General features: G+C 59.0%; 2 protein-coding genes across 4 annotated transcripts; one reads left to right on the plus strand and one right to left on the minus strand.

The window, feature by feature from the left end:
* Positions 1-168: 168 nt before the first annotated feature.
* On the plus strand, positions 169-2,350 carry FREY1 (Frey regulator of sperm-oocyte fusion 1). The gene is made up of 3 exons (XM_059709572.1): positions 169-1,816; positions 1,979-2,052; positions 2,229-2,350. Exons 1-3 carry the CDS (start codon positions 1,731-1,733, stop codon positions 2,348-2,350), a joined length of 282 nt encoding a protein of 93 aa, XP_059565555.1. The 5' UTR covers positions 169-1,730.
* A 99-nt stretch (positions 2,351-2,449) lies between these two features.
* MAPK8IP1 (mitogen-activated protein kinase 8 interacting protein 1) lies at positions 2,450-22,403 on the minus strand. 3 transcript variants are annotated; one of them, XM_059709566.1, is made up of 12 exons: positions 22,091-22,403; positions 10,867-10,972; positions 8,663-8,965; positions 6,860-6,941; positions 5,762-6,574; positions 5,503-5,578; positions 4,550-4,722; positions 4,208-4,317; positions 3,985-4,101; positions 3,819-3,889; positions 3,589-3,687; positions 2,450-3,262 (listed from the first exon to the last, which is right to left on the minus strand). In XM_059709566.1, exons 1-12 carry the CDS (start codon positions 22,189-22,191, stop codon positions 3,190-3,192), a joined length of 2,124 nt encoding a protein of 707 aa, XP_059565549.1. In that variant the 5' UTR covers positions 22,192-22,403; the 3' UTR covers positions 2,450-3,189. The 3 variants fall into 3 exon arrangements, with proteins under 3 accessions (XP_059565549.1, XP_059565548.1, XP_059565550.1); XM_059709565.1 differs by lacking the exon at positions 22,091-22,403 and adding an exon at positions 13,715-14,187; XM_059709567.1 differs by lacking the exon at positions 22,091-22,403 and adding an exon at positions 12,103-12,845.
* Between the last annotated feature and the right edge of the window lie 577 nt (positions 22,404-22,980).

Here is a 22,980-nt window from a genome sequence, read left to right on the forward strand (position 1 = left end):
CTGACGACCGGGAAGGCTCACTGGTCAGGGAAGCCTTCGTTCAAGCAGGCTGTTAAACTGGTAAAGCTCCATCTGTTTTTTTGATGACAGACTCGGGGAAGAGGCCGTGTGTGCAGAAAGCAGCATGTGTAGTGTGGCAGTGGTGTGAAGCCAATGCTGGGGCAGAGGGGATGAGGCTAGAGAAGGTCAGGGCCAAATCCAACAGGCCATCAGGTACCAGGTGAGAAATGGACCTGCCTCGCAGGCAGTGGGGAAGCTGCTTGGTGCAGGGTGGGCTGATGGGCACAGACAGAGGATGGGGGCAGTGACGTTGCTGGTGGAGACCTAGAACAGTGGGTGGGGCTGAATGAAGGCCATGGCAGGGCGATAGGCTTAGGAGTGGCCCAGGCAGGCCTTGGAACTGGTTGTAGAGAGGAAGAGGTGGCAACTTGGGGGCAAGACGAGTGAAGGTCGAGGGGTTTGGAGTTAGAGCGTCAGGGAGCTCATAGTTCCCTGCAGAGGTGGGATACAGAAGCAGACTGGTGTTCAGGACACACAAGGATGGAGGTGGTCAGTGAGAAGCCAGGGGCTGTGCTCCAAGAACAGGGAGCAGGTGTACTGCAGACTCCAGAGCTGCTTGGACTCGGGGGCTGGACCAGGAGCCAGGTTGGGAAACCTCTCTGGGCCTGAGGCACCTCAGCAGTTGAAGGAAGGGGTTGGACCTGCCAGCAGATCTGCTGTCTTAGAAGCAACGGAGTTTCCCAAGTGCAGACCCCCAGCTCAGCCTCAGGTTCTGATCCCACAGGTCTGGGTGGGGCCCAGTGTTTGTGGTTCAACCCAGCATCATTTGGGTTAAGCTTCTGCAGTGAGCCAGGTCAGCCCCACATTAAGAGCCAACAGGAACCAAAGACAGGGTCCCCCACTCAGCCACAGGCTGTTAAGATTCTCCAGGACACTGTCTCATTGCATTTATTCACTCAACAAATCTTTATTGAGCACCCACTAGATGTCAAGTACTGGAGATCCCATAGTCCCTCTGGAAACTTATACTTGAGGAGCATGTCCCAGCCCTTGCCGCCAAACTTGCCTTCTGCCCAGGCTCTGGGGTGATGGCAGGGCTTGTGGAGGCCCTGAGCCAGGCTGTTCAGCGCTATGGGGAGCTAAGTGGGAAGTTCCTCAGAATGCGTCCCCCCGTGGGATCTCGGGGCTGGCCAAGCTGAGTGACCGCTCTGGGCTCTCCGGCCGGCAGGACCTTCCTGGAATGACTGAGCTGTTGGAGGGAGAGACGGTGGAGGTGGCCGGTGGTGGTAGCAGGAGGCTGACTGGGAATGGGTGGGGCTCTGGGGGATGAGGATTCAGTGAATGACTTTTGCTGATGGCCTACTGTGTGCCAGACCTTGGAGACATTATGTATGTGCCTTACCTCACAGATGAGGAAACAGGCCCACAGAGATTAGTGACGTGTCCACCTAGCAAGAGGCAAGGTAGGGATTTGAACTGAGAGCTGACTCCAAAGGTCTATGCCCACCTTGGGCAGTGGCACTAGAACAGATGTGATTTGGCACCTGCTGACCTACATTGTCAGTAAAATCCAACGAAAAACCTCATTGTGGAGGTTTCTGGCCTAGTCAGGAGCTGGTGCCGACGCTCAGCCCTGGAACTAATGCCCTTTGTGAGGTGGCCCTGGAAGTTGGCAGCGGTTCCGTCCTGCTGGGGGAGGGGCAGCAGAAGCCGGATCGGGACCTGCGCAGATGGCTCTGTTCTCCAGGGCCCCGCTGAGCCTCTGCCTCCTCTCCCTCCTCCTGGCAGCTGCACTCCTCCACCCCCAGCCGCTGAGGTAACTCCCAGGAGCACAGGGCCAGGGCTCAGCAGGGCCTGGAAGGTGGGGGGCAGCATGGCAGAGGAGGAGAGGCTGATGTCATCCTGGACCACTCCCTGCCTCACGGGGAGGTGGCAGTGGCCTTTGGGGCCAGCGTTGAGCACCCACCATCTCCCACAGGCCTCAGCGATCCGTTCCCGAGGATTTTTCAGCCCCCTTGGAACTCTCACAGCCTCTGTCTGACCTGTTGGATGGTAGGATCCCGCATCCTTCCCCTTCCCTGCCTCCCCTCCTCTGAGGAGACATGCCCTAGGGGAGGGCATCCAGGTCCAGCCTCAGGGTCCTCTTATCTCAAACAGCACCTTTCAGGGGCGACTTCAGCTGATTCAAAACCAGTCTCCCTCCACCCATAGCCTTGGTCTCTCTTTAGACTATGGGATCCAACCCAAGCACCCAAGGCGACGAGGGCCTCGACCCCTCCTCTCCCGGGCCCAGCAGCGCAAGCGGGACGGACCAGACATGGCTGAGTATTACTTCGACACACGCCTGTGATGGGAATCACTTATAAAGCTGTTCTGTGCAGTAAAGCCTCGGGCTTTCCTGGGATGGGAATGAGCTGAGCATGGGAAGGGCCCATGTAGATACACCCACTGCAGTCCAGACAGGAAATGGCACTTTAATAGTTGTGGCCAGGGTGACAGGACCAAGATGGGGCTGCAGCCAAAGCAGCCAAGAGGCCAGGCTGGCCCGGGCCAGTGGGAAGCCGCCTTTTCCTGCCAGGGTGGGGCCCTGCTGCGGCTCTCTCCTTCCTTGAGGGGCCCCACAACTGCGGGGGCCAGCATGCCAGCGAGGTTGGAGGTGGAGCCAGCCAGAGGCCACACAAGTGACAGCTGGGGACAGGGATGCACCTCCACCTGCTGCTGTTCCCTTACTGGAAAGTCCTTAGGAGGTGCTGGTCTCAGCCTGAGCTCAGGGCCTTTGGTTGGGGTTGGGAATTGGGGGCAGGTTGGGCACTTGCAGGTGGCATGGGCTTCATCAAGGCAGAAGAGAGCCAGAGGCCCTGGCAGGGGAAGTGTGGCCCAGGATGGGACAGAACCCTCTGCTCCTGGATGGGCATCCTTCCTGGCCACAGGCCTGACCAGCCCTGCCCCCACCCAATCCCCAGGCAGCCTGCTCTGTCCTCCATAGATGAATCTAACCCCTTATATTACAATAAACTGCATTTGCCTCTCCCCATAACCCCCACCCTCCCACCCTCGGCCGATGGCCTCCACTTCCCCACCCTCTGGTGGTGGCGGGTGCCCCTCCTCAAGCAGTGCCACGTCCTGTCAGCAGCCAGCTGTCCTGGCCCTGGCCTGCGGGCCCGGGGAGGCAGAGGGCAGGCAGCGCTGCTACTCCAGGTAGATGTCTTCTGTGGGGCAGGTGTACTCCACAAACTGCTTGTAGAACTGCTGGAACGCTCTCCTAGGAGGCAGGAGAGAGACGCTGACGGGGGAACTGGAGCCTCAGGGTCCCCGGGTGGGCTCCAGCCCCCTGGCTGCTCAGCTCTGTTCTCTACAAACTGTTTCCTAAATGAGACTGCAATTGGCGAAAGGATCTAACAGCTAAAACGCGTGGAAGCTACTCCTCAAGACCACGCAGGCCTCTCTCAAGGTCCCTGCACTGTGACCTGGAGGCGTGTGCAGAGCTGGGGCGGCTGAGGGTGAGGCTGAGCACAAAGATTGTGCTTGAGGGCTTGAGCCTGGGCCGGCTGGCGGGCCCGGCGCTTGGTGGGACACACACATACGTACCCCACAGATTCCGCCAAGACTTTGGTGGATTCTTCAGACACAAAGACGTGGCAGGCAAACCGGTGGTCAGCAGGGTGCTTAGTGATAAACCCGAAGTACCTGTGGGAGGACAGTAGTCTGTCTGGGTAGGATGGGGGCTCAGACCCCTCCAGGCACATTCGTGGCCCCATGTCCTGCCATAATGGCTCCAGGCCCAGCCCACACATCGGCCTCTGCTCCTCCCCACTTACTTGTTGTTCTTCGGATGGTATCCACAGAAAGAGATGTTTTTTAACTGGAAAAAGTGGCTACATTTATTCCCCTACAGGAGAAAGAGTAGAACAGGGTGGTCATTAGCCTGCAGGGGGCAGAGGAGGGAGACCCGGTGGGAGAGCCGGGATGGGGCCAGGGGGTCACCTTGGCCTCCTGGGAGTCATCAGCCTTGACGCCTATCTTCACACCCCTCACGCTGATCTCTAGGACGCAGCTGGAGGGTGGGTTAAAGTGCACGGTGAGCCGGCGGGTGGTGGCGATCTGTGGTGAGGGACAGGAACATCAGGCGGGGGTGTCCCTCTCCCAGGAGAGGATGGGGACTGGGCTGGGGGTGGGCCCCCGCTTCAGGGGAGCAGGAAGCAGGTACCTTTTGCATAGCGGCACAGAGGACGTCATTGCCCTTGTGGTAGGGAACCTGGACAGAGCCCAGGAACTTCACCCGAAACTGGTCCACCCAGTCGCTGTTTTTGGTCAGGGCTGGAAAGCAAGCATGAAAGTGAGGCGCGGCAGAGCCAGCAGAGGGTGCCACCATCCACGTATGCCCCAAACTGGCTGGGCTCACTTTAATCAATTGTGAAACTGACCCAAAGGCACCTCTGCTCGGCCCCTCCCCGGGTGTTGAGGTCTGAAGCATAGGCTCCCCTGGCAGCAAGTCAGGGCAGGGGAGATGTGTGGCCCGGTGGCGTCAGGCAGGGGGAAAGAACACTACCTGCCATCTGCTCAGGCTCCTTGGCGACCTCGATGGCGTAGTAGGCAGGAAAGATGCCCCGGGCCCCCGTGCGCATGTTGTAGGCCTCGTACCAGTAGTCCTCAGCCTGCAGCTCCACCAGCAGGGGGTCGTCCACTTCCAGCTCAAGTTCATCTTCATGTCGAGGCACAAACCTGTTCTCAAAGAAAGCACGTGAGGACTTCACCGCGGGGCCTCTCCAGCCAGGTCTTCCATCAACTCCCCACCCTGCTCTGGCGTCTGGGAGCTGCACCGGCATCATTAGTTCAATCAACATTTGCAAAGCATCTGTGAGCCTGTCAGTGCTAGCTCCTGGGGGAAACCAGAGTCAATCAGATATGCATCGGCCATGGAGGAACTCACAGCCACGGGAGGAAGTGACCGGAGCCACTGATAACATGTGAGAGGCGACGGGAAGCAAGCACTTCCATGTGGAGGGGAGGGAGGGTGTGGGTTTGCTGCGGGGTCAGGTATCGGGTGCTGGGCTCTGGTCCCGTGCACATCGGGTGCTCGCTCCTGTGCTCTGGCAGCGCAGCAAATGCCACACGACACTGAGAGCATCCGCTCCAGCACCCTGCTCACAGTTTCGAGAGGGTAGACTGTCCCCTGGGGCTGAGAGGACGGATCAATGCCAGTGGCGGGGTTGGGTTTAGGCCAGTGGTTCTCAACCTTCCTAATGCCGCGACCCTTTAATACAGTTCCTCATGTTGTGGTGACCCCCAATTTCATTGTTACAAATTGAACATAATTAAAGCATAGTGATCAATCACAAAAACAATATGTAATTACATACGTGTTTTCCGATGGTCTTAGGCGACCCCTGTGAAAGGGTCGTTCGACCCCCAAAGGGGTCGCGACCCACAGGTTGAGAACCGCTGGTTTAGGCCTGTGGTGATGGCAGAGGCAGGGAGGCCAGCCCAGCTCTGCGCTCTCACCTGAAGATGGCCCGATGGGTCTGCTCCTGCTCCTCCCCGTTGATGACACAGGAGAAGAGCCCAAAGGACTCCGCACCTGCGGATGAAAGGGTCTGGCTGGAGGAGGAAGGTCCCAGCTCTGGTCGAGTTTTGAGGGGCAGGTGGAGAGCTCTCAGTCCTGGTGCCTTGAACTGGATGGGCCTGAGGCCTCCTCCCAGGAACACCCTCGTTTCAGCTCTTCCCACCCAGATCCCCCCAGCGGCTCCCGCTGCAGACTCACTGGAGGAGCGAGAGCGGCCACTCATGAAGACGTTGAGGAACTTCTTGGAGAAGTGGACGTCGGGTTCGTCGGGGGTGGAGTCCTCGGAGAGGCAGGCAGAGGGCCTCGGCCGGGGCGCCTCCTCATATTCTTCCCCGATGGCCGACTCGTAGGGCGAGGAGGCAGAGGCGCAGTTGTCATAGACAGTGGCCGAGTCACTCTCGTCACTGTAGTCTCCGAAGCACGGCCGCAGGCTCACCAGCTCCAGCTGTGCGTGCTCATCCACCACCAGCGTGTACTTGACCGAGTCGTAGGACAGCGCACTGGTGTCCGAGCTCAGAGAGGCCCGTGGAGGCGGCGGCGGCTCCCCCAGACTCCCCCGCCACCCTCCACCTAGTGGCTCGGCCCGCTCCGGGGAGGACAAGCAGTCGAAGCCCTCATCCTCCTCACTGATGGAGGGGTGCGGCCGCCCTGCTGTTGAGGGGTAGGCAGCAGGGTCTGGATCGGAGCTGACCGACATCCGGCTCTCAGCTGGCGGCAGGAAGGCAGAGGTGGGCTCTGCAGGGTCTGGGGGCCTCTGCACTGGTGTCAGGTAGATCTCCTCAGTGGCCTCCAGCCTCACATCTGCCTGGTAGTGGATGCGGTCTCGATGCGAGTGGCCCCGGCCACCTGGTGGAGCAGCCTGAGGGACACTGGGAGGCGCCATCTGGGTGGCAGCACTGCGGCGGCAAGGGCTGTCGGTGGAGGTGCCTCGGTCTGTGGTGGGGGCGGGGCTGCTCTGGGGTGGCAGCTCATCGCTCAGGCAGATGTGTTCGTGTGCAGGTGTCTGCTCCCCTGCAGAGCAGGCAGGTCAGAGCTGAAGGCAGGTGCCCTCCCCCTTGGTTCCCAGGCTACCTGCTCCCCACATTCAGCACTTTTACTCAGCATGTCACGCAGAAGCAGGCAGGGCTGGCTCGGGAGCCAGCCCTCACTCGCGCCACAACTGACCTCAGATGGGCCCACTCGCAGCTGTGGGATAGGCGGTTTACCTCTACTCACAAGCTGGAGACTATTGGGTTTGCTTTCTGCATGGGGACTGGGTGAGGGCAGGTAGGAGTCCAGGTAAGGGTACTGACTTACCTGTCTTCAGGGGTGAGGATGACCGAGACACGCGATCCTGCCAACTGTGCTTCTTGCCCAGAGAATTATTATTCAGCGTGTCCTGTGCAGGAAACAAAAGGCCCTTGTGACAGAAGCAGTCAACAGTGCCCGGCACAGGAGGCCCTGGCCCTGCCCCCAGCAGGCCATCCCTAGGCCCTTTGCTGCACCCTACCCCCACCACTTGTCCAAGCCTCCCCCAGACCCTCTCTGGAGTAGGCAGGATGGGTGGCAAGTCCCAGCCCACCCAGCCAGGCCTACTGGCTCTAGCCAGCCCTTCCTCCTGGCTCAGGGAAGCTGGCCAAGCCTTAGGGCAGTGGTTCTCAACCTTCTGGCCCTTTAAATACAGTTCCTCATGTTGGGACCCAACCATAAAATTATTTTCGTTGCTACTTCATAACTGTAATGTTGCTACTGTTATGAATCGTCATGTAAATATCTGAGATGCAGGATGGCCTTAGGCGACCCCTGTGAAAGGGTCGTTCGACCGCCAAAGGGGCCGCGACCCACAGGTTGAGAACCGCTGCCTTAGGGAGATGCTCTTATCAGCCTCCATAAAAGAGGTGATGGCTGATGTGTGTGCTGGTGAGTGGGGGAGGAGGTGGGGAGAAGCAGGAGCCATCTGGGCACAGAGTCAGCCCCCTAGTTCCAGACACTGAGGATTAGGTAACATGAAGACTCTCACGTCCAACCCAAGCCCCTGAAGCTCAGGAAGCTATGGCCTAGGGTAGGGGCTGAGGCAGCTGCAGAGCCCGAGAAGAGCACGAGGAAGGGTCTCCCGGCAGCTGGCCTGGGGACTGGGGATGAATCAGCCACATGACGACTCCACAACGCGGTTCCCTCAGCCCCCCAGGAGCACATGACTGAGGAATGACTGATGTGGTTGTCAGAGGCCCTTCTTGCTGGATCTGCTGGGCTGCCCATGCCACATCCTCAGCCCCCAGGAACCCTCTCCACGAAGCCTGCGTACAAGGCTCCCTACACGCAACTCAGGCCCCCTTCCCTGGGAACACCCTCACAGGCCCTCACATTCATGAATTTGGCTGCCAAAATCCACCCCTGAGGATCCTGGGAAAGGAACCAATCCTCTCCCAGCAGCCCCTGCACTCTCCACCGACAGCCCACCTCCCTGAGCTCCTCCAGACCCCTCCTCACTGGGCCTGGGAGACAAAGGGCCACAGCCACTCTCTCCCCCCCCCCCCCCCATCCAACCCTCCTTGGCATCCAGCCACCCAGCCCTGGGGCCCTAGGCCCCCAACTCAGCCGAGCAGCTCCACCTCCCATCTCTCCTCCTGCCTTCTGGGAATTCCCAGCTGCCCACATGCACACTGGCTGCTGCCTCTGAGCTCCCCATCCCCAACTCTTACAATTCCCCATGACCTCCCACCACACCGGCCGCTTCGTATGCCCTTTTCTCCAGGCCCTGCTTCTTGTCCACCTTACCAGGGACCCCATACCCTAAGCAGGAAACCCTGCCGCAGCCTGAGGTCCCAGGCTCCAAACCCTTGCAACCCCTCAAGCCAGTTCTCTTAATGCTCCGCTCCTCTCCTTGCTCAGATCTCGGGGCCTTCGCGCCTCCACTCCCTACGAAAGATCTTACCTGCCCCCGAGACCACTTGCCCAGGGACCTGCCCCCTGGGAAGCCCTGGAAGATCTCACCGGCCGGAGCCCTCTCCCCGCGCCAGACCCGCAAGTTCCCGCTCAGCACCTCCTCGCGCGCCCACCTCCCGGGGCCTGACCCCGGAGCCGCCCCTTCAGCCCCGCCCCACGCCGCTCGCGCCCCACCTGAGACCGCGGCACCTGCGGGAAGAGGTTGAGCGTGGTGGGCCGCTTGGGTCGGTACGTGTCCCCGCCGCCCTGGCCCTGGCCCTGGCCCTGGCCGCGGGGCGCCGGCTCCTGGCGAGGCTCGGCTTCGGGCGGTCCGGCTCCCGGACGCCGCGCCGCGCGCTCCTCCTCGTCCTCCTCCTCGTCGTCCTCGGCGCCGGGAGTGTCCCCCGCCGCGTCGATCAGGTCCATCTGCAGCATCTCGGCCTGCAGCCGGCTCCCCGCGCAGCCGCCGCCCCCCGACAGCAGCCCGGCACGCGGGGGCTGCGCGGTGCAGACGGAGGGGTGTCAGGGGGCGGGGCCCGGCCGGGGCTGGGGCGGGGCCGAGGCCGCCGTGCCCCGCCCCCCGCCCCGGCGAGTCCATTCCGCGGCCGCAAAGAGGGGGAGAGAGGGAGCGGGGCAGGAGCTCGGGGAGGGGGCCGCGCCCTCCCGCCACCCGCCAGGATGCGTGAGGCCGCTTCCTCCCCACTCCAGCGAAGCCTCTGACGGTCCACACCTCTCCCCTCCCCACGGCCCCCCGCCTCCTGACTCTATGCACCCTCCCGTTCCCTTGGCAACAGCCCGTGACCTCACCCGGCTAGTAAGCGGAGCCCAGAGTGAGGTCACCGCTGTTGCCATGGGGAGGAAGGGTCGCCTAGGAGTTCGCGCCCCGTAAGGGATCGGCTGGGGGTTAGTATTTGGAGGGGGCAGTGAGGAAAATGGGGAAAATAGTCTCAGTGGGGCGAGGGGTTGCGGAAGGGAAGGGCCGCAGTGCAGACCGGAGGATGTGAGCGCGGCTGCAAGAAGGATGCTGAAAGGGAGGGGCAAGTGCGGCCTCCGCCTGGCAGGGGCAGACCCCACCCTGCCGTCCACAGGCCTTGGCCTCTCCAAGCTGAGATTTCCCCTCGCCAGTCTAACCTTGAGAGTTCCGAGTCCTATTCCAGTTCCAGCTCTACCACTAACTCCCTGGCACCTGGGGCAGATTTCCTGACCCTCCAGAACCCTCACCAGTTAAACTGCCTCCCAGATTCCCAGAGAGGTGTGAAAGCCCTTTGGAGCTTTCTAAGGCTCCACAGGGTGTACCCCAGGGCCTTAGGGCGCTAGCTGGTTGCAGGACCACCCTCTGCAAGGCTCTGCCTGTGCATGTTGGGGGAGAGGGCACTGCGGGAAGAGAATAGGTGTATGACCTTAGAGAAACTATGTCAGCGCCCTGGGACCATTCCCCAAGCCCAGAAGAAGTGACCTCTGCCTCCATCCCTTCCTCGCCTGGCCAGAGGGTGGAGGGTTGGGGTGCAGGTACTTGAGGGTCATCCTCCCCCACCCACTTGGTTTCTTCCTCCCTGGCAGGCTTACAGAATCTCTTGGGGGCAATAGGAGGTCAACACAGAGACGAACCCCATCCCAACTCTCCTTTGCTAACCGCTCTCCTAGCACCATGTCTGCTTTGGCCAGCCCTCCTCCTGGGGGCAGAGAGAAGCTCTGGACTCTGCAACCGGCCCCATGCTTTGCCTTCCATTTCCTGACTAGTGGCTCCTCCTTTCTATTCTGAAAAGATACAGATCTCCATCGGTCCCGGTGCCCCAGGTGCTGAGGGCCTCCTGGCGGGATTCAAAACTCTAAGGACAGAGAGAGCCATCTGTCCTATGACAAAGCCACGGGGTCAAAAGCAGTAGCAATGCTGGGCGAACCCTCCAAAGGGGCCTGTCGGACTGTGGGCCGGAGAGGGTCTGCGAGGCCGTGTGGTGTGGTTTGGTGCACGGGCGGCAGAGGGAGTGCTTGGGTCCTTCCTCCTGCCCCAGGGCACTGCAGAGCACTCAGACTCCACCCTGCTCTGCCTCAGGCCCTCCGCCAAGGCCACTCCCGACAGGATTTAGGGTCTTTCTGAGCTTTCCCTTAACTAAGGCCCTCACTGTTACTGTCCTAGACCTCAAGACCTCCTGCCCTCTCCCTTCTTGTGGGCAGTTGAAGGAGCTACCTCCTGCCTTAACTCCAGGCCAAAAAGAAAACAAAAATTCGGATGGAGGCTCAAGATGTGCCAAGCATTGTACTGGATGTTTTCTGTATGCTCTTTCATTAATGAGGGTGCCACAGAGACCCTGAAAGCCCCTGAGTGATGTGGGGGTGCCCTCAACCCTGTCCCTACCCATCCTGCCACTCCATTTGGGCTTCTGGGAGCCCACCCTTACCCGTAAGGACAGGGTGTCTTTGCACTGCAGACTGATGCCACACTCATCGGTGATCTCTGAGAGGTCCTCATCCTCAAACTCCTCCAGGCTGATATCATGGGTGAGCCTGGTGGGGACAGGAAGCCAAAGTTACAACCCAGGGGACTGCTCAGCCCACTGATGCCTCCCTAGTACGTCCTCCAAGGGGCAGCCCCCCGAAGGCAGATCACAGCCCCCAGAGGAGGGGACATGGAGTCCACCGGTGCCAATGCCAGGGGTAACCGCCAGGCAGGGGAAGAGTTGTGGGCTCATGCCAAAGGCAGTCTTCCTGGGGTGGCAGTGGAAAGGGAGGCTCCAGGTCACCCCTGCTCCCCCCCCCCCGCCCCCCGCCGGCTGGGAGCTGTCCATCCTGTTGCCAAACTAGAGGCAGTGCCTGGAAGGCCCAGCTGCTCGGAGCCTCAGCGCTGCCAGAGAAATGCCTCCCAGGGTCAAGGCAGGTGCCAAGGCCAGTTCACCCACGGAGAATGCGAAGAGTGGAGAAGGGACTCCGAGGGATGCCCTGAGTCGGGGCTCCCTGTCCAACCCCTGCAGCAACAACACCCCAGGCGCTGGCAGAGCCGTCCCGGTCCCAGAGGGGTGCGCCATTCCCCCAGCCCAGGAAGACGCACGCTGCTTGAGCCACAGAGCAAGGAAGGGAAATGTGTTGTCACTGTGGGTCGTTCCCACCGGTTCCAGGACAGACTAGGCCGCTCGTCTATGTTCTTGGTCTCATCTCTTCAACCACAAAATCCCTTTGCCCAGATACGGACCCTGAACAGGCTGCACAGATGGGGTCAAGGAGCTGGGGCTGGAGGGATGGTGAGCTCAGGAGACAGCACACCCCAGCACCGGGAACTAGCCAGCTGTACTAGAACCCTCTGCCCCAGGCCAGCCCTGTGCGCCCGCCCACTGCGGTCCCCACCTGCCCCAGCCCTAGGCTCCACCAGGTTTGGTGGGAGTGGGACATTTTGGAGAATTCTGTGGGGAAAGTTGGGAACAATTCTGAGCCTTTTCCCAAATGAGACCAAGGGACTGAGGCTTAGAGCGAGAGACCCACAGTCCAAGGTCACCCAGGAGAGGGGGTGGCCCAGCCCCCAGGGGAGCCTAGGAGGCCCAAGCCCTCTGCCTCTCACCTCAGTCAGCCCCAAGCAGAGACTCAGAGCTCAATGGAGCTGCCCCCCCCCAACTTCCCCCTCCCCCCGGCTCCCACTCCCCTACCAGTGCTCCCACTGATCCTCCAACCAGCTGTCATTGTCTGGGCTCGAATCCATCTTCAGGAAGAGCTGCATGGAGAGCCCTGCCCGGCCAGGGGGCTTCGGGGCCCCAGGACCGCCCTCTCATGCCCAGAAGGGTTGGGGGGCCGGGGCTCAGGGCAGGGCTGGGGCCACAGGCCTGGGCCTGCCTTTCCGCATGCTGCCCGCTGCAGAAGCCTGGAGAGCTCATTAAAAATACATGGGCCGGGAGAGGAGGCAGCGGCTGCCGACCCAGGCCCCAGCCCAGCTCTTCCTGGCCCAGCCCTCAGCTGCAGGCAGCTTCCTCCCGGTGAGGCCGATGCCCGCTGTCGCTGCCGCCTCCCCGGAGGGATCAGGTTACTGCAATCAATGCTACCAGCTCCACCTGCCCTTCCAATGCCCCTGTCGGGGCTGGAGTGGCCCCCCTCCCTGGCCCAGGCTTGTAAGCAGATCGCAGAAATCTGGGCGGTTTACCCCCCAAAGCCAGCTCCTGATCTGCTTTAAAGGGCCAGCACCACACTCAGGGTGCCTGATGACCAGATGGGGGTGGGGGTGGGGTCCTCTGAAAATCTCCATGAATGGATGGCCCACAGCTACATGCTCAGCCCCACACCTCATGGGGGGGGGGGGGGGGGCTTCTGTAGGCCCAGGCAGTATACAGACAGGGCTGACTGGGGCAGCTCTATTGCCCACTGAGTGCAGCAGAGAACCCTGCCCCCTGACTAAGGCTCTGTCCTTCAGCACCCAGGAAGTGTCTCTGGGCACTCAGGCTCCACAGCCAGGGAAAGGGCAGACCCTGTGTGGGCCCTTCGTCATGGGGCTGGAAGGGTGGCCTGGGAGGTGATGAGCCTCTGTCACTTCGAAGTGACATAAGCAGAAGCTGGAAGGCCCCTGGAGGGAATGGCAGCGAGGAATTCGGACCAGGGCAAGGGGGCCAGATAGACAACTGCTCTTTCAGTTGGAAGCCCCCGGGTAGGTGTGGAGGTGGGGGATGTGAGGACAGCACAGCCTAAAAGCCAGAGCAGCTCTGTTCAGCCAGGCCAGCACAGGGTGGCGTCTCTGGCCCTGAAACCCGGGTGGCTGGCACTAAGTAAACGATTAATATACATGGCTGCCTGGACAGTCACAGAGAACGCACCCTGGGACTCAGCCAGCATTAGGGAACCCTGAGATGCCCTCAGTTCTCCCCGCTCTGCTGGTGACCCCTGCACACATCTACTTCCCTCCCTCACTGCCCAGCCCTGGTCCGGCTCCTGCCCCTGCTGACCTCCCCACTGGCCTGCCTGCACCAGTCTCGCCAAGCCTGCACCACTCCACCCCACCTTCCACTCTCTGGCCAAGCTGTCCGAAACACCACCCCCCTGCCCTCCATCCGGGGGTCCCTGCTGGCAGCTGACTCCTTGGGCTGGCATCTAGGTCTCCAGCTCCTCTGTCTCCTGCAGCTGCCTCCCCAGGGTCTAACGTGGAGCTTGTGTGGCGCACATGGCAGGCTCTCACCTGCACTTGCTGGAGGAAGACTCAGTTAAGCCGATCCTCGGAAAACCCCCTGCTTCCCCCTCCCCGTGCTAGTGCCTTACAGCCCGCCCGGCCACACTCACTGGGCCGTCCTCCTCCTGCTTGTGGTAGGTGTCTGCCATCTGTGTGGGTGCAAGACTGTGTGGTGGAGTAGACAGGACACCCCCTCAGACACTCCCAGTTTGCTCCAAAGGTGGGTGGAGCTCACACCCCCCACTCGGTGCCCAGCAGGTGATGACTGCAGGTCCCCTCCCTCCCAGCTGCATCTGGACTGCATGCCCCTGAGGGCAGAGCGGCAAGTCCTCTTGCAAACACTGGTACTGCTAGATGCTTGTCAATGACTTCCTTAGCTGGCTCCCCAGCTCATCTCCACACCCTCAGACCGCTGATATTCCCACTTCCGGGGATGGAAGGGCTGGGGCCGGGCAGGGACAGCTGTTTCATCCTTCACAGAGGAGGAAGCAGAGGTCACCTGGGGATCAGGAGAACCTGCACTTGATCCCCAGCTCCAGCGGGCGGGTTAAAGGAGCTCCTTCTCTTTCTTTTCTCTCATAAGCCAGGCAGGATGGTAGAACGGTCACCGTATCAGGCTTGGAGGCCAGAGGCCTGAGATCAAATCCCGGCTCCACTTACGAGGAGCGGCGGCTCCATCTCCGCGCCCTGCCCTGCCCTGCCCCTCCCTCAGTCCTCACTACAACCTTGGGAGAGGGTCCATTTTGCCCACTTTCCAGATGGGGACTCTAGGCTCAGACATAAGGTGTCGTAGGTCCCCATATATAAAATGGGGCCGCCCACACCTGCCCACCCACCTCCAGGGTGCTGGCGAGGATTCACAGAGCAGAGTGTTTGTGAATTGCAGCGCTGTGAGGCGGTGGGGACCAAAGATCAAGGATGGACTGGTCAAGGAGCCCCCTTTGCAAGCCACCCCTCTCCCCACCCACCCTGGCCCTGGCCTTTTCTCCTGCTCCTCCAGGCCCCTTCCTCCAGGCTCAAGGAAGGCAACTGTGGGCAGGAAGGTGGAAAGAAAAGATGGAGGGGAGGAGGGAGCAGAGGAAGGGAAGAAGGAGAGAGGTTTCCTCTGATCCCACTATCCACCATCCCCATGGAAACCTGAGCCCCGAGCCCCAGGAGGCGGCCTCAAGCTGAATCACACGCCCCCTGCAGGTCTCCATCCCTGGCCTCTAGACCCGCAGACTCAGCAGCTTCCCTTCACTCAGCCACACGGGTGGGTGAGACGTTCCGAGGTCTCATCCATATTAACCTTGGTGACTCTGTGTCATGAGTGTGGTCTCTTGAGACTGCCCTGACTGGGATCTATCTTTATATTTGAGCCTCGCCTCTGCGTTAACCTTACCCCAGTGCAGGGCCCAGTCCTGCCTTCTGACCCAGCGGGCTCCTCGCTGCATTCTGCACATGCCGTTCTCCACACTCCCACCCTCCCTGAGCAGAGTTCTGACATGAACACGCCTTTTGTGTTCTGATGTTTATTTCATGGCCTTTCCCCTTGCCATGTGCAGTCACACCACCCTGTTATCCTCCTTCCACCCACCGCAGCCCTAGCCCTTTCTAACTTGCTGCTTCAACCCACTAGCAGGCTGAGTTAGAACTGTATGCAAAGTAAGAGTTAGGTGGTGAAGGGCTGAGGCTTTAGCTGAGCAAGGTCAAAACTAAGCCAGGCATTTGGCTGTCCAGAGGCCATTCTTGTCTTCCTGCTCCTGGCTCTCCTGGAGTGAGGTAAGGATGCTGCTACCTGAGTGACCTTGGGTCCTGGCCATGGTGCCCCACGGGCCCCTCTATCGACAGAGAGCATGGGTGGTCCAAGGGTCCAGCCTCTCTCTGCCTTTTGAGTGCTGTGGCTCCCAGTGGTTCTCAGGACACCTGAGGATGGGCTGCTCATTTCCCTCTGGCCCCCCTACAGGCCATTCTCCCCTGGGCAACCAAAACCAACATTTGAAAGGCAAATTTAGTCTTGTCACCCCTCCCCAGCCAGCGGTTCTCAACCTGTGGGTCGAGACCATCGGAAAACACATATAGCATATCAGATATTTACATTACGATTCATAACAGTAGCAAAATTACAGTTATGAAGTAGCAACGAAAATAATTTTATGGTTGGGGGGTCAACACAACATGAGGAACTGTATTAAAGGGGCGCGGCGTTAGGAAGGTTGAGAACCACTGCTAGTAATAGCTTCCCCTGTCCCTTAGGGAAAGGCGCCAACATTCTCACCTGGGGCCTGAAGGCTCTGCAGAGCCTGCTCTTCCCTGTAGCCTATATCATCCCACCCCTACCGGGGGGGGGGGGGGGGGGGGGGGCGGCAAACTTTTTGACTCGAGGGCCACAGTGGGTTCTTAAACTGGACCGGAGGGCCGGAACAAAAGCATGGATGGAGTGTTTGTGTGAACTAATATAAATTCAAAGTAAACATCATTACATAAAAGGGTACGGTCTTTTTTTTTCAATAGTTTTATTCATTTCAAACGGGCCGGACTGGCCCGCGGGCCGTAGTTTGCCCACGGCTGCCCTACCCCGTACCCCTTGTCTCCAACTCCCAGCTCTCTAGACTCCTGCTCCATTGGCTCCCTCAACAAAGTCTTCTCTGACCCCCCTGACCAGGCCAAACAGCCCTGCTGCGGGACTACCTCCTGCTGGGTAGTCCCGATCACTATAATTTCACCTTTGGGGTCCACAAACTCGGGTGGGCTCCCCTTAGGGGCAGTTGGTCCGTAGTGTGGGATCATGTCTCTCTTGATGAACCATGTGTGGTGCCCAACAGGTACTTAATAAATGTTGAGTGAATGAACCATGGAGTCCCCAGGTCTTTCTCGATTTCCCCCCTGGAAATCTCTAAGTGAGTTCTCCTTTCAACTCAACATCCTGTGTGCCCACCCACATCAGAGTCGGGGTAGGATGTGTAGGCCGCTGGGAAGGCAGGACTGGCTGAAATGGTGCAGTGGGGGCGAGCCAGGCCCAGCTGCACCCTCAGAACCTTCTCTCCACCCACCCCCAGCTCCGGATGGACACAGGTCGGGCTGGGTTGGTTCCTCTGATCTGGAATTCCCTTCCCAACCATGTCCACATGGGGTCATCTCCAGTGGAAACTGAATCCAGCCCAAGAAACCAAATCCAAGTAACAACCCAAGAAACCAAATCCAAGTTACCACATGTCTGATCTGGTTAAACTCCGTGGCGCAAGGACTCTGGGATTTGACTTTGGGGAAACCCCCTGAGAAGACAATCCCACATGTGGAAAGCCTTGTACACAGCAAACCGCGGAAAACAACCACAGCAGCCCAGCACCAGGGCTGGCTAAACCGTGCCCACCCAGTGGAGGGAACATTGTGTAGCCTTTTTTTGGGGTGAACGTTATGAAGTCTGTGTATTACTGTGGAAAATGGCAACCAGTATGGTGAGCAAAAAGCCAGAATGCGTGTCCTATGGTTTCACGTGATGAATCACACGCAGGAAGCACCTGGAACAGGAACGTGGTGGTGAGGTGTGCGGGGACCTGGGGAGCGATGTCCTCTCTGAGGCGTCAGTGGCCATCTCTCTCTCACTAAGATGAGACTCCCACGGTCTTTGGGCTCAGCCAATCCTCTCCAGCCCCAGACCCCAAACCAGCTGCTTACTTGAATCCTCCTTTTGGGTCCCCCAGTGACCACCGACTTAGAATTCAGCAGGTCTGATAACAATTTCACCTCCCTGCTCGCCAAACCTCTCCTGTTGGGCACCACATCCCCAAGGCGCTCAGAAGCAGCCAGGACGCCTGCCTCTCCTCACTCCTCACACCAGGTCCCTCACCAGCAGCCCACCCTCCACACCTTCCTCACCGGAAGGATGGCCAGCGGTCCCCTGCTTCCCCATCCACGCTTCACCCAGCAGCCGGGGTGATCTTCCGCACACATGGATCCGATGTGGCTGTTCCCTGCCTAACCCCTGCTGTTCCCACTGCTTGTCAGTGAACAGGCCAGGTCCCTACATGGCCTTCGAGTTCTGCATTCCCTGCTCTCTACACTCGTGCCAGACTGGGTGGCAGACACGGTGCCTACTCTCTCTGATTTTGGGCCCATGCTATCCCCTCCCTCTTCACCCCTCCTCCTCTTGGGTGACACCCACAAGGCCTGAGCTGAGTGAGAGGACCCTTTCCTGACCTGCTGACCCCCAGACCCTGGACCTTAACCATCCACCCCTAACAGCCTGTCTAGGAAGGCCTTGTCCATCTGTCTGACACCACCGCCTGCATGACGACCAGGCCCTGCTGCCTCTGAAGGGACTCTCTGGGGAGCCTGGCAAAGGGTAAGTATTTGTTGAGTGAACGAAGGACCAGCCAAGTGTGTCCCCCTTGTGAAGAGATGAGTAAGGAGGTCCCTGCACCTCCCGGTGTCCTGTCTCTCATCCCTGAGGCACTGTGTTGGGGTAAGAGCGCCACCATCCAAGGAGTCATGAGGCCACTATCCCAGCTCTGCCACTAACTTGCTGTGTTTTAAAAGGTTATGCCTACACTATAATGTAGTCTATTAAGCGTGCAATAGCATTATGTCTAAAAAAACCAAAACCAAACCAATGTACATAACTTAATTAAAAAGACTTTATTGCTAAAAATGCTAACTACCATTTCAGCTTTCAGCAGGTCATAATCTTTTTGCTGCTGGAGGAGTTTGCCCTTAATTTATAAAAAAAGCAATATTTGCGAAGTGCAGAAATACGAGATATGCCTGTAATGAACATGTATCTCTTTCATTTTAAAATTATTGTGCAAATTACACAATTTGTTGTAAAAATAAGTTACAATATTTGTTGTAAAAATGAGAAGTCAAATAATACAGCAGTATGTACAGTAAGTACAAATCCCTCCTCCTACATCAGGGGTCCTCAAACTACGGCCCGCGGGCCACATGCAAATACAAATATTGTATTTGTTCCCGTTTTGTTTTTTTACTTCAAAATAAGATATGTGCAGTGTGCATAGGAATTTGTTCATAGTTTTTTTTTTAAACTATAGTCCGGCCCTCCAACGGTCTGAGGGACAGTGAACTGGCCCCCTGTTTAAAAAGTTTGAGGACCCCTGCCCTACATCATGTTCAGAGGCAACTACTAGTAACTGGTTAGAGAATTTATACGCAGAAAAGAGACCCCCACATATTTATTTACACCAACTACAATGAACTCCCCATCCTTCGGGGTCTATAGCATGCCGCCCCCCCCCCGCCCCCCCGCCCCAACACACACACACCAACTGTCAACATTCCAGGGAGCTTGCTCTTCAGGGTGGCTCGCAAATCAGACTGCCTGGGTTCAAACCCCAGCTCTGCCACTTACCCCACTTTAAAATATATATATATTATTGATTTCTGAGAGGAAGGGAGAGGGAGAGAGAGATAGGAACATCAATGATGAGAGAGAATCATGGATCGGCTGCCTCCTGCACGCCCCACACTGGGGATCAAGCCCAGAACGTGGGCATATGCTCTGACTGGGAATTGAACCGTGACCTCCCGGTTCATAGGTCGACGCTCAACCATTGAGCCACGTCAGCCGGGTGTTTCCCTACTTCTTTGTGCCTCAGTTTCCTCAATTGCAAAGTGGGAATAATATGTGGCTGGGTGGGAGTGCTCTTGTGCAAAGAATGCGCAGAACGGTGCCCAGGCAAAGCGAGCACCTCGCAGGTGTCAGCGCGCCCACTGTTATTCTCTGACAGCGTGCACTGTTATTTTCTGTACTCCAGTAGGGCAGCACCCAATTTTATCCTTAATTAAGAAACCAATAAGGCATCATTGAGCACCTGCTCTATGCTGGGCATTGTGTGAATCAAAGTTTAGGCACTGACTCCTTATGTCTTCTGGAAGCTGATAGGGTGTTGAGGGCACATGTGCACACACCAGATAATAGTAATAATAATTATTATTATTATTAATAATAACCTATATATATAAAAGCCTAAGCAACCATTACGATTGATTGGTAGACTGGTCACTATGGCACGCACTGACTACCAGGGGGCAGATGCTCAACACAGGAGCTGCCCCCTGGTGGTCAGTGCACTCCCACAGCCACCCTCCCATGGTCCCTTCCCCCGGCTGGCTGGCCCCGATTGGCCTCAATCACCAGCCAGGCCGAGGGACCCCAGCTGTGCATGAATTCATGCACCGGGCCTCTAATAATAATAATAATAATAATAATAATAATAATAATAGCAACAACAGCTCTGCATGACTGCAGCTCTCCACAGTTCTTGAAACTTTCAACATGTATTATTTCATCCAAGTCTTAGGATGGCCCTGTGCAGAAACCAAAGCCGGCATCGTGGAGCAGAAGAAGCAGAGGCTCAGAGGGTTAGGTGCCCAGCCTCAAGGCACACGGATAAGAAGGCTAAGCTAGGACTCAAACCCAGGCCAGTTGGATCCACCAGAGAGCAGTAGCCATCCAGGGTTAAACCGAGCTAGGCTAAGGGATCTGAGAGGCTGGACAAGGGAAAGGGCAGCGGGGACGGCTGGAGCCAACAGGGCAGGCCATGTGGGGCTGGAGACACTGCTCTGATTATTCCGAGCCAGCCTTGTCTCCACAGCCAGGCCATGGTGTCCTGGAGGGCCGGCCCATGCCCCGGCCTTGACGTACTGCCACCCTTGCCCACCTTGCCCGGGACTGGACACACTCACTGGCTGACATCCACCTTGTCACTCTTCTTCCTCAAATGTCCACAATAACCTGCCTGCAGGGGGCAGGGAGGGGTGGAGAGCACTGTCACCTGGGGACCAAGAGGCAGCAGAGGGGAGGCAAAGCTGTGCTCTGGGCCAGAGGCAAGACCTGCAGGTAGAGTGGATTGAACACACAGACCTGGATCCAGTTCAGCCTCAGGCTCTGCCTTCCTCGAGGTCCTTGGGCAAGCCTCCTGCCTCCCTGAAGCTCAGCCTCCTTGTGTAGAGAATGGGTAGACCGATCCCCATGCCCAGGGCGGCTACGAGAGCTAAACAGCCAGCACTGGGAAACTGTTTGAACAGAAAGGAGCTATTTAAATGCCCGCTGGTATGGAGGGAGGGCTGACACTTGTTAAGCACCAGCTTAACAAGTACATTAAGAGACCAATAATATTGATTTGCTCACCTAGGAGATGGGACTCAAGGAGGACAAACACCTGCCCAGGTAATGCAGCTAGAAAGTGGTGGAGGTAGGATTTGAACCCAGGTCCCCCTAAGCCCATTGTACTCCCACTGCAGGGGGGCCTCCAGGTAGGAGGGCAGTGCCTGTCCAGAGGCAGCGTGTGTCCTTCCAGGTGGAGGCAGTCTCAGACCTCAGCCTTGCTACCCTGAGGTACTAATCACAAAGGCCCCAACCCTTGAGCCTTCAGGCCTGGCCTCCTCCATCTGGTCCCCTCCGGCTGGTCTTCCCAGCTCAGCTCAGGGCCTCAGGGGAGGTTTCTAGCCCTGATGATGCCATTAGAAATCCACTGGGGTCCCTGCCCACCTGAGGGCCAGGCAGCCAGCAAGCCCCTGGTGGGAAGAGGGGCTGGCGCCAGAGCCCAGCTGGGGCCTGGCTGGGGTGGGAACCCCAGGAGAGAGGAAGGCATCAGCTCATTAGATGGAAAAACAATGGGGTATGTCTAGGCCTCCTTCTCCTAGGCTCTGGAGCAGAGATACCTCCTCGTCCTCCTCTCCAACTAAGGCCAGGATTATGGGGAAGGCACATCAACCCTTCCCCACAACACCCACTGTCCACCTCTCTGAAATCCACCTTCCAATTGCCTAGCACCAGATAGGGGGCAGGAAGTGGGGTGAAGAGGAGCACAGATCAGGGTCCTGGGTACTTACTCCAGCAGGGACCCTCCTCCCCCAATGTTCCTGGCTGTACCTAGGCCATCCATTCCAGTCTCCCCCTGCCCCAGCTGGGCCTAGGATCTCTGGGCTAAGACTGAGCCTTCTGCACCTGCACACACCTGCCAAAGTCGGTGCTTGTCCAAATCCACACAGGGTCCTGGCCAGGCAGGGCCGGGGGAGGGGCCCACGACTCCCTCCTTCCAGCACCAAGGTTGTCGGCTGCCCTGAGACACTGGGACCCGCGGGACACCCAGCCTTCTCCCATCTTTACGGCAGGCTTCGGACTGGGCACAGGCAAGCCTGCCTGCCTCCTCTGAGATCTCAACCCGACCCCCTGGCCACAGAGTGGGGGAGAAGGCAGCCTCCGCGCCCCCTCCTCCGATTTCAGCTCAGAATCTCCCAGCCTAGGAGATGGAATGGCGGAGGGCGCTGGCGGCACCATGGCTATGCAGCGGCTGTAAGTCTGGACTTGAGGCCGAGGGGGTCCTGGGGGCTCTTTCCAGGGAAGAGACCCCGTCCCCAAGCCGCCCTCTCATTTCCGGAGGAGGTCGGGTGTGTGTGAGCTGGGGGCGGAGCGGGGTGGGGTGGCGGGCGAGCCGAGATCCGTCCCGGCTGAAGGGCGGGGCGCGGAGGCCGGGGATTCTCACCTGAAATTGGGCGGCGACGCGATGTGGAGCCCCAGGAACGGGGAGGCGGCAGGCGGGGACGCGGCACCCCCGCTCGGGCCGCCGCTCTCTCGCTCCGCCATTCCCCGGCACAGCCCTGGCCATCCGGGCGGCGCACGGCGCGGAGGCGGCGGTGGCGGCAGCGGAGGGGAAGGAGGAGGGGGCGCGGCGAGAGGCCGCCGCCGCGGCGGGGCTCGGGCTGGACCCGGGCGGCCCGGCACCAGCGCAGGCCGAGCGCGATCCCGGACGGCACCCCGCTCTCGGGACTGGCGGGAGCGCCGCCGCGCGCGCCCCGGGCTCAGGCGGGGGTCTCGTGCGCCCCGCCCCGCCCCGCCCCGCCCCGCCCACTCGCGCTCTCCGAGGTGCTGAAGCCGTGGCCCGCGCGGCCCCCAGGGCTTGGCCTACTTTCACCCTAAATCACACACGGACTTCTCCGTCTCCTGCCCGGTCCGCAAAGCGCCCCTTCTCCCCTGCCTTTTCGGGCTCTGCTAGTGGGAGCGGGTGGGCCTAGCGTCCAGGTATCAGGTAACGAATTTCGGGACCAGGGACCCAGGGCCCGACTTGGTCCCCTGCAGCAGCCAAAGAAGGCGGACTGGAAAGGCGGCAAGTGGAAGAAGACAAAGGTGAGGTGTCCGAAGCGCGCTCCTAGAACACACAGGTTTGGAGTCTGGACCCCCAAGTGGACAGGTGATGTGGTCTTGCATTAGTGACTAAACAATCCTAAGGTTTGCTTTTCTCATCTGGGAATGGGAACAATAACGGCTCCTCACGTGGTTGTTCTGGGGTTGAAATGTAATATTAATGTATTGTAAGGGGTTCAGGTCACACCCCATCCTGTCCCCTTACCTGAAGGAGGCCCTCCTAAGGACTCT

Source organism: Myotis daubentonii, chromosome 9 (assembly GCF_963259705.1).
Source record: "Myotis daubentonii chromosome 9, mMyoDau2.1, whole genome shotgun sequence".
Classification (NCBI taxonomy): domain Eukaryota; kingdom Metazoa; phylum Chordata; class Mammalia; order Chiroptera; family Vespertilionidae; genus Myotis; species Myotis daubentonii.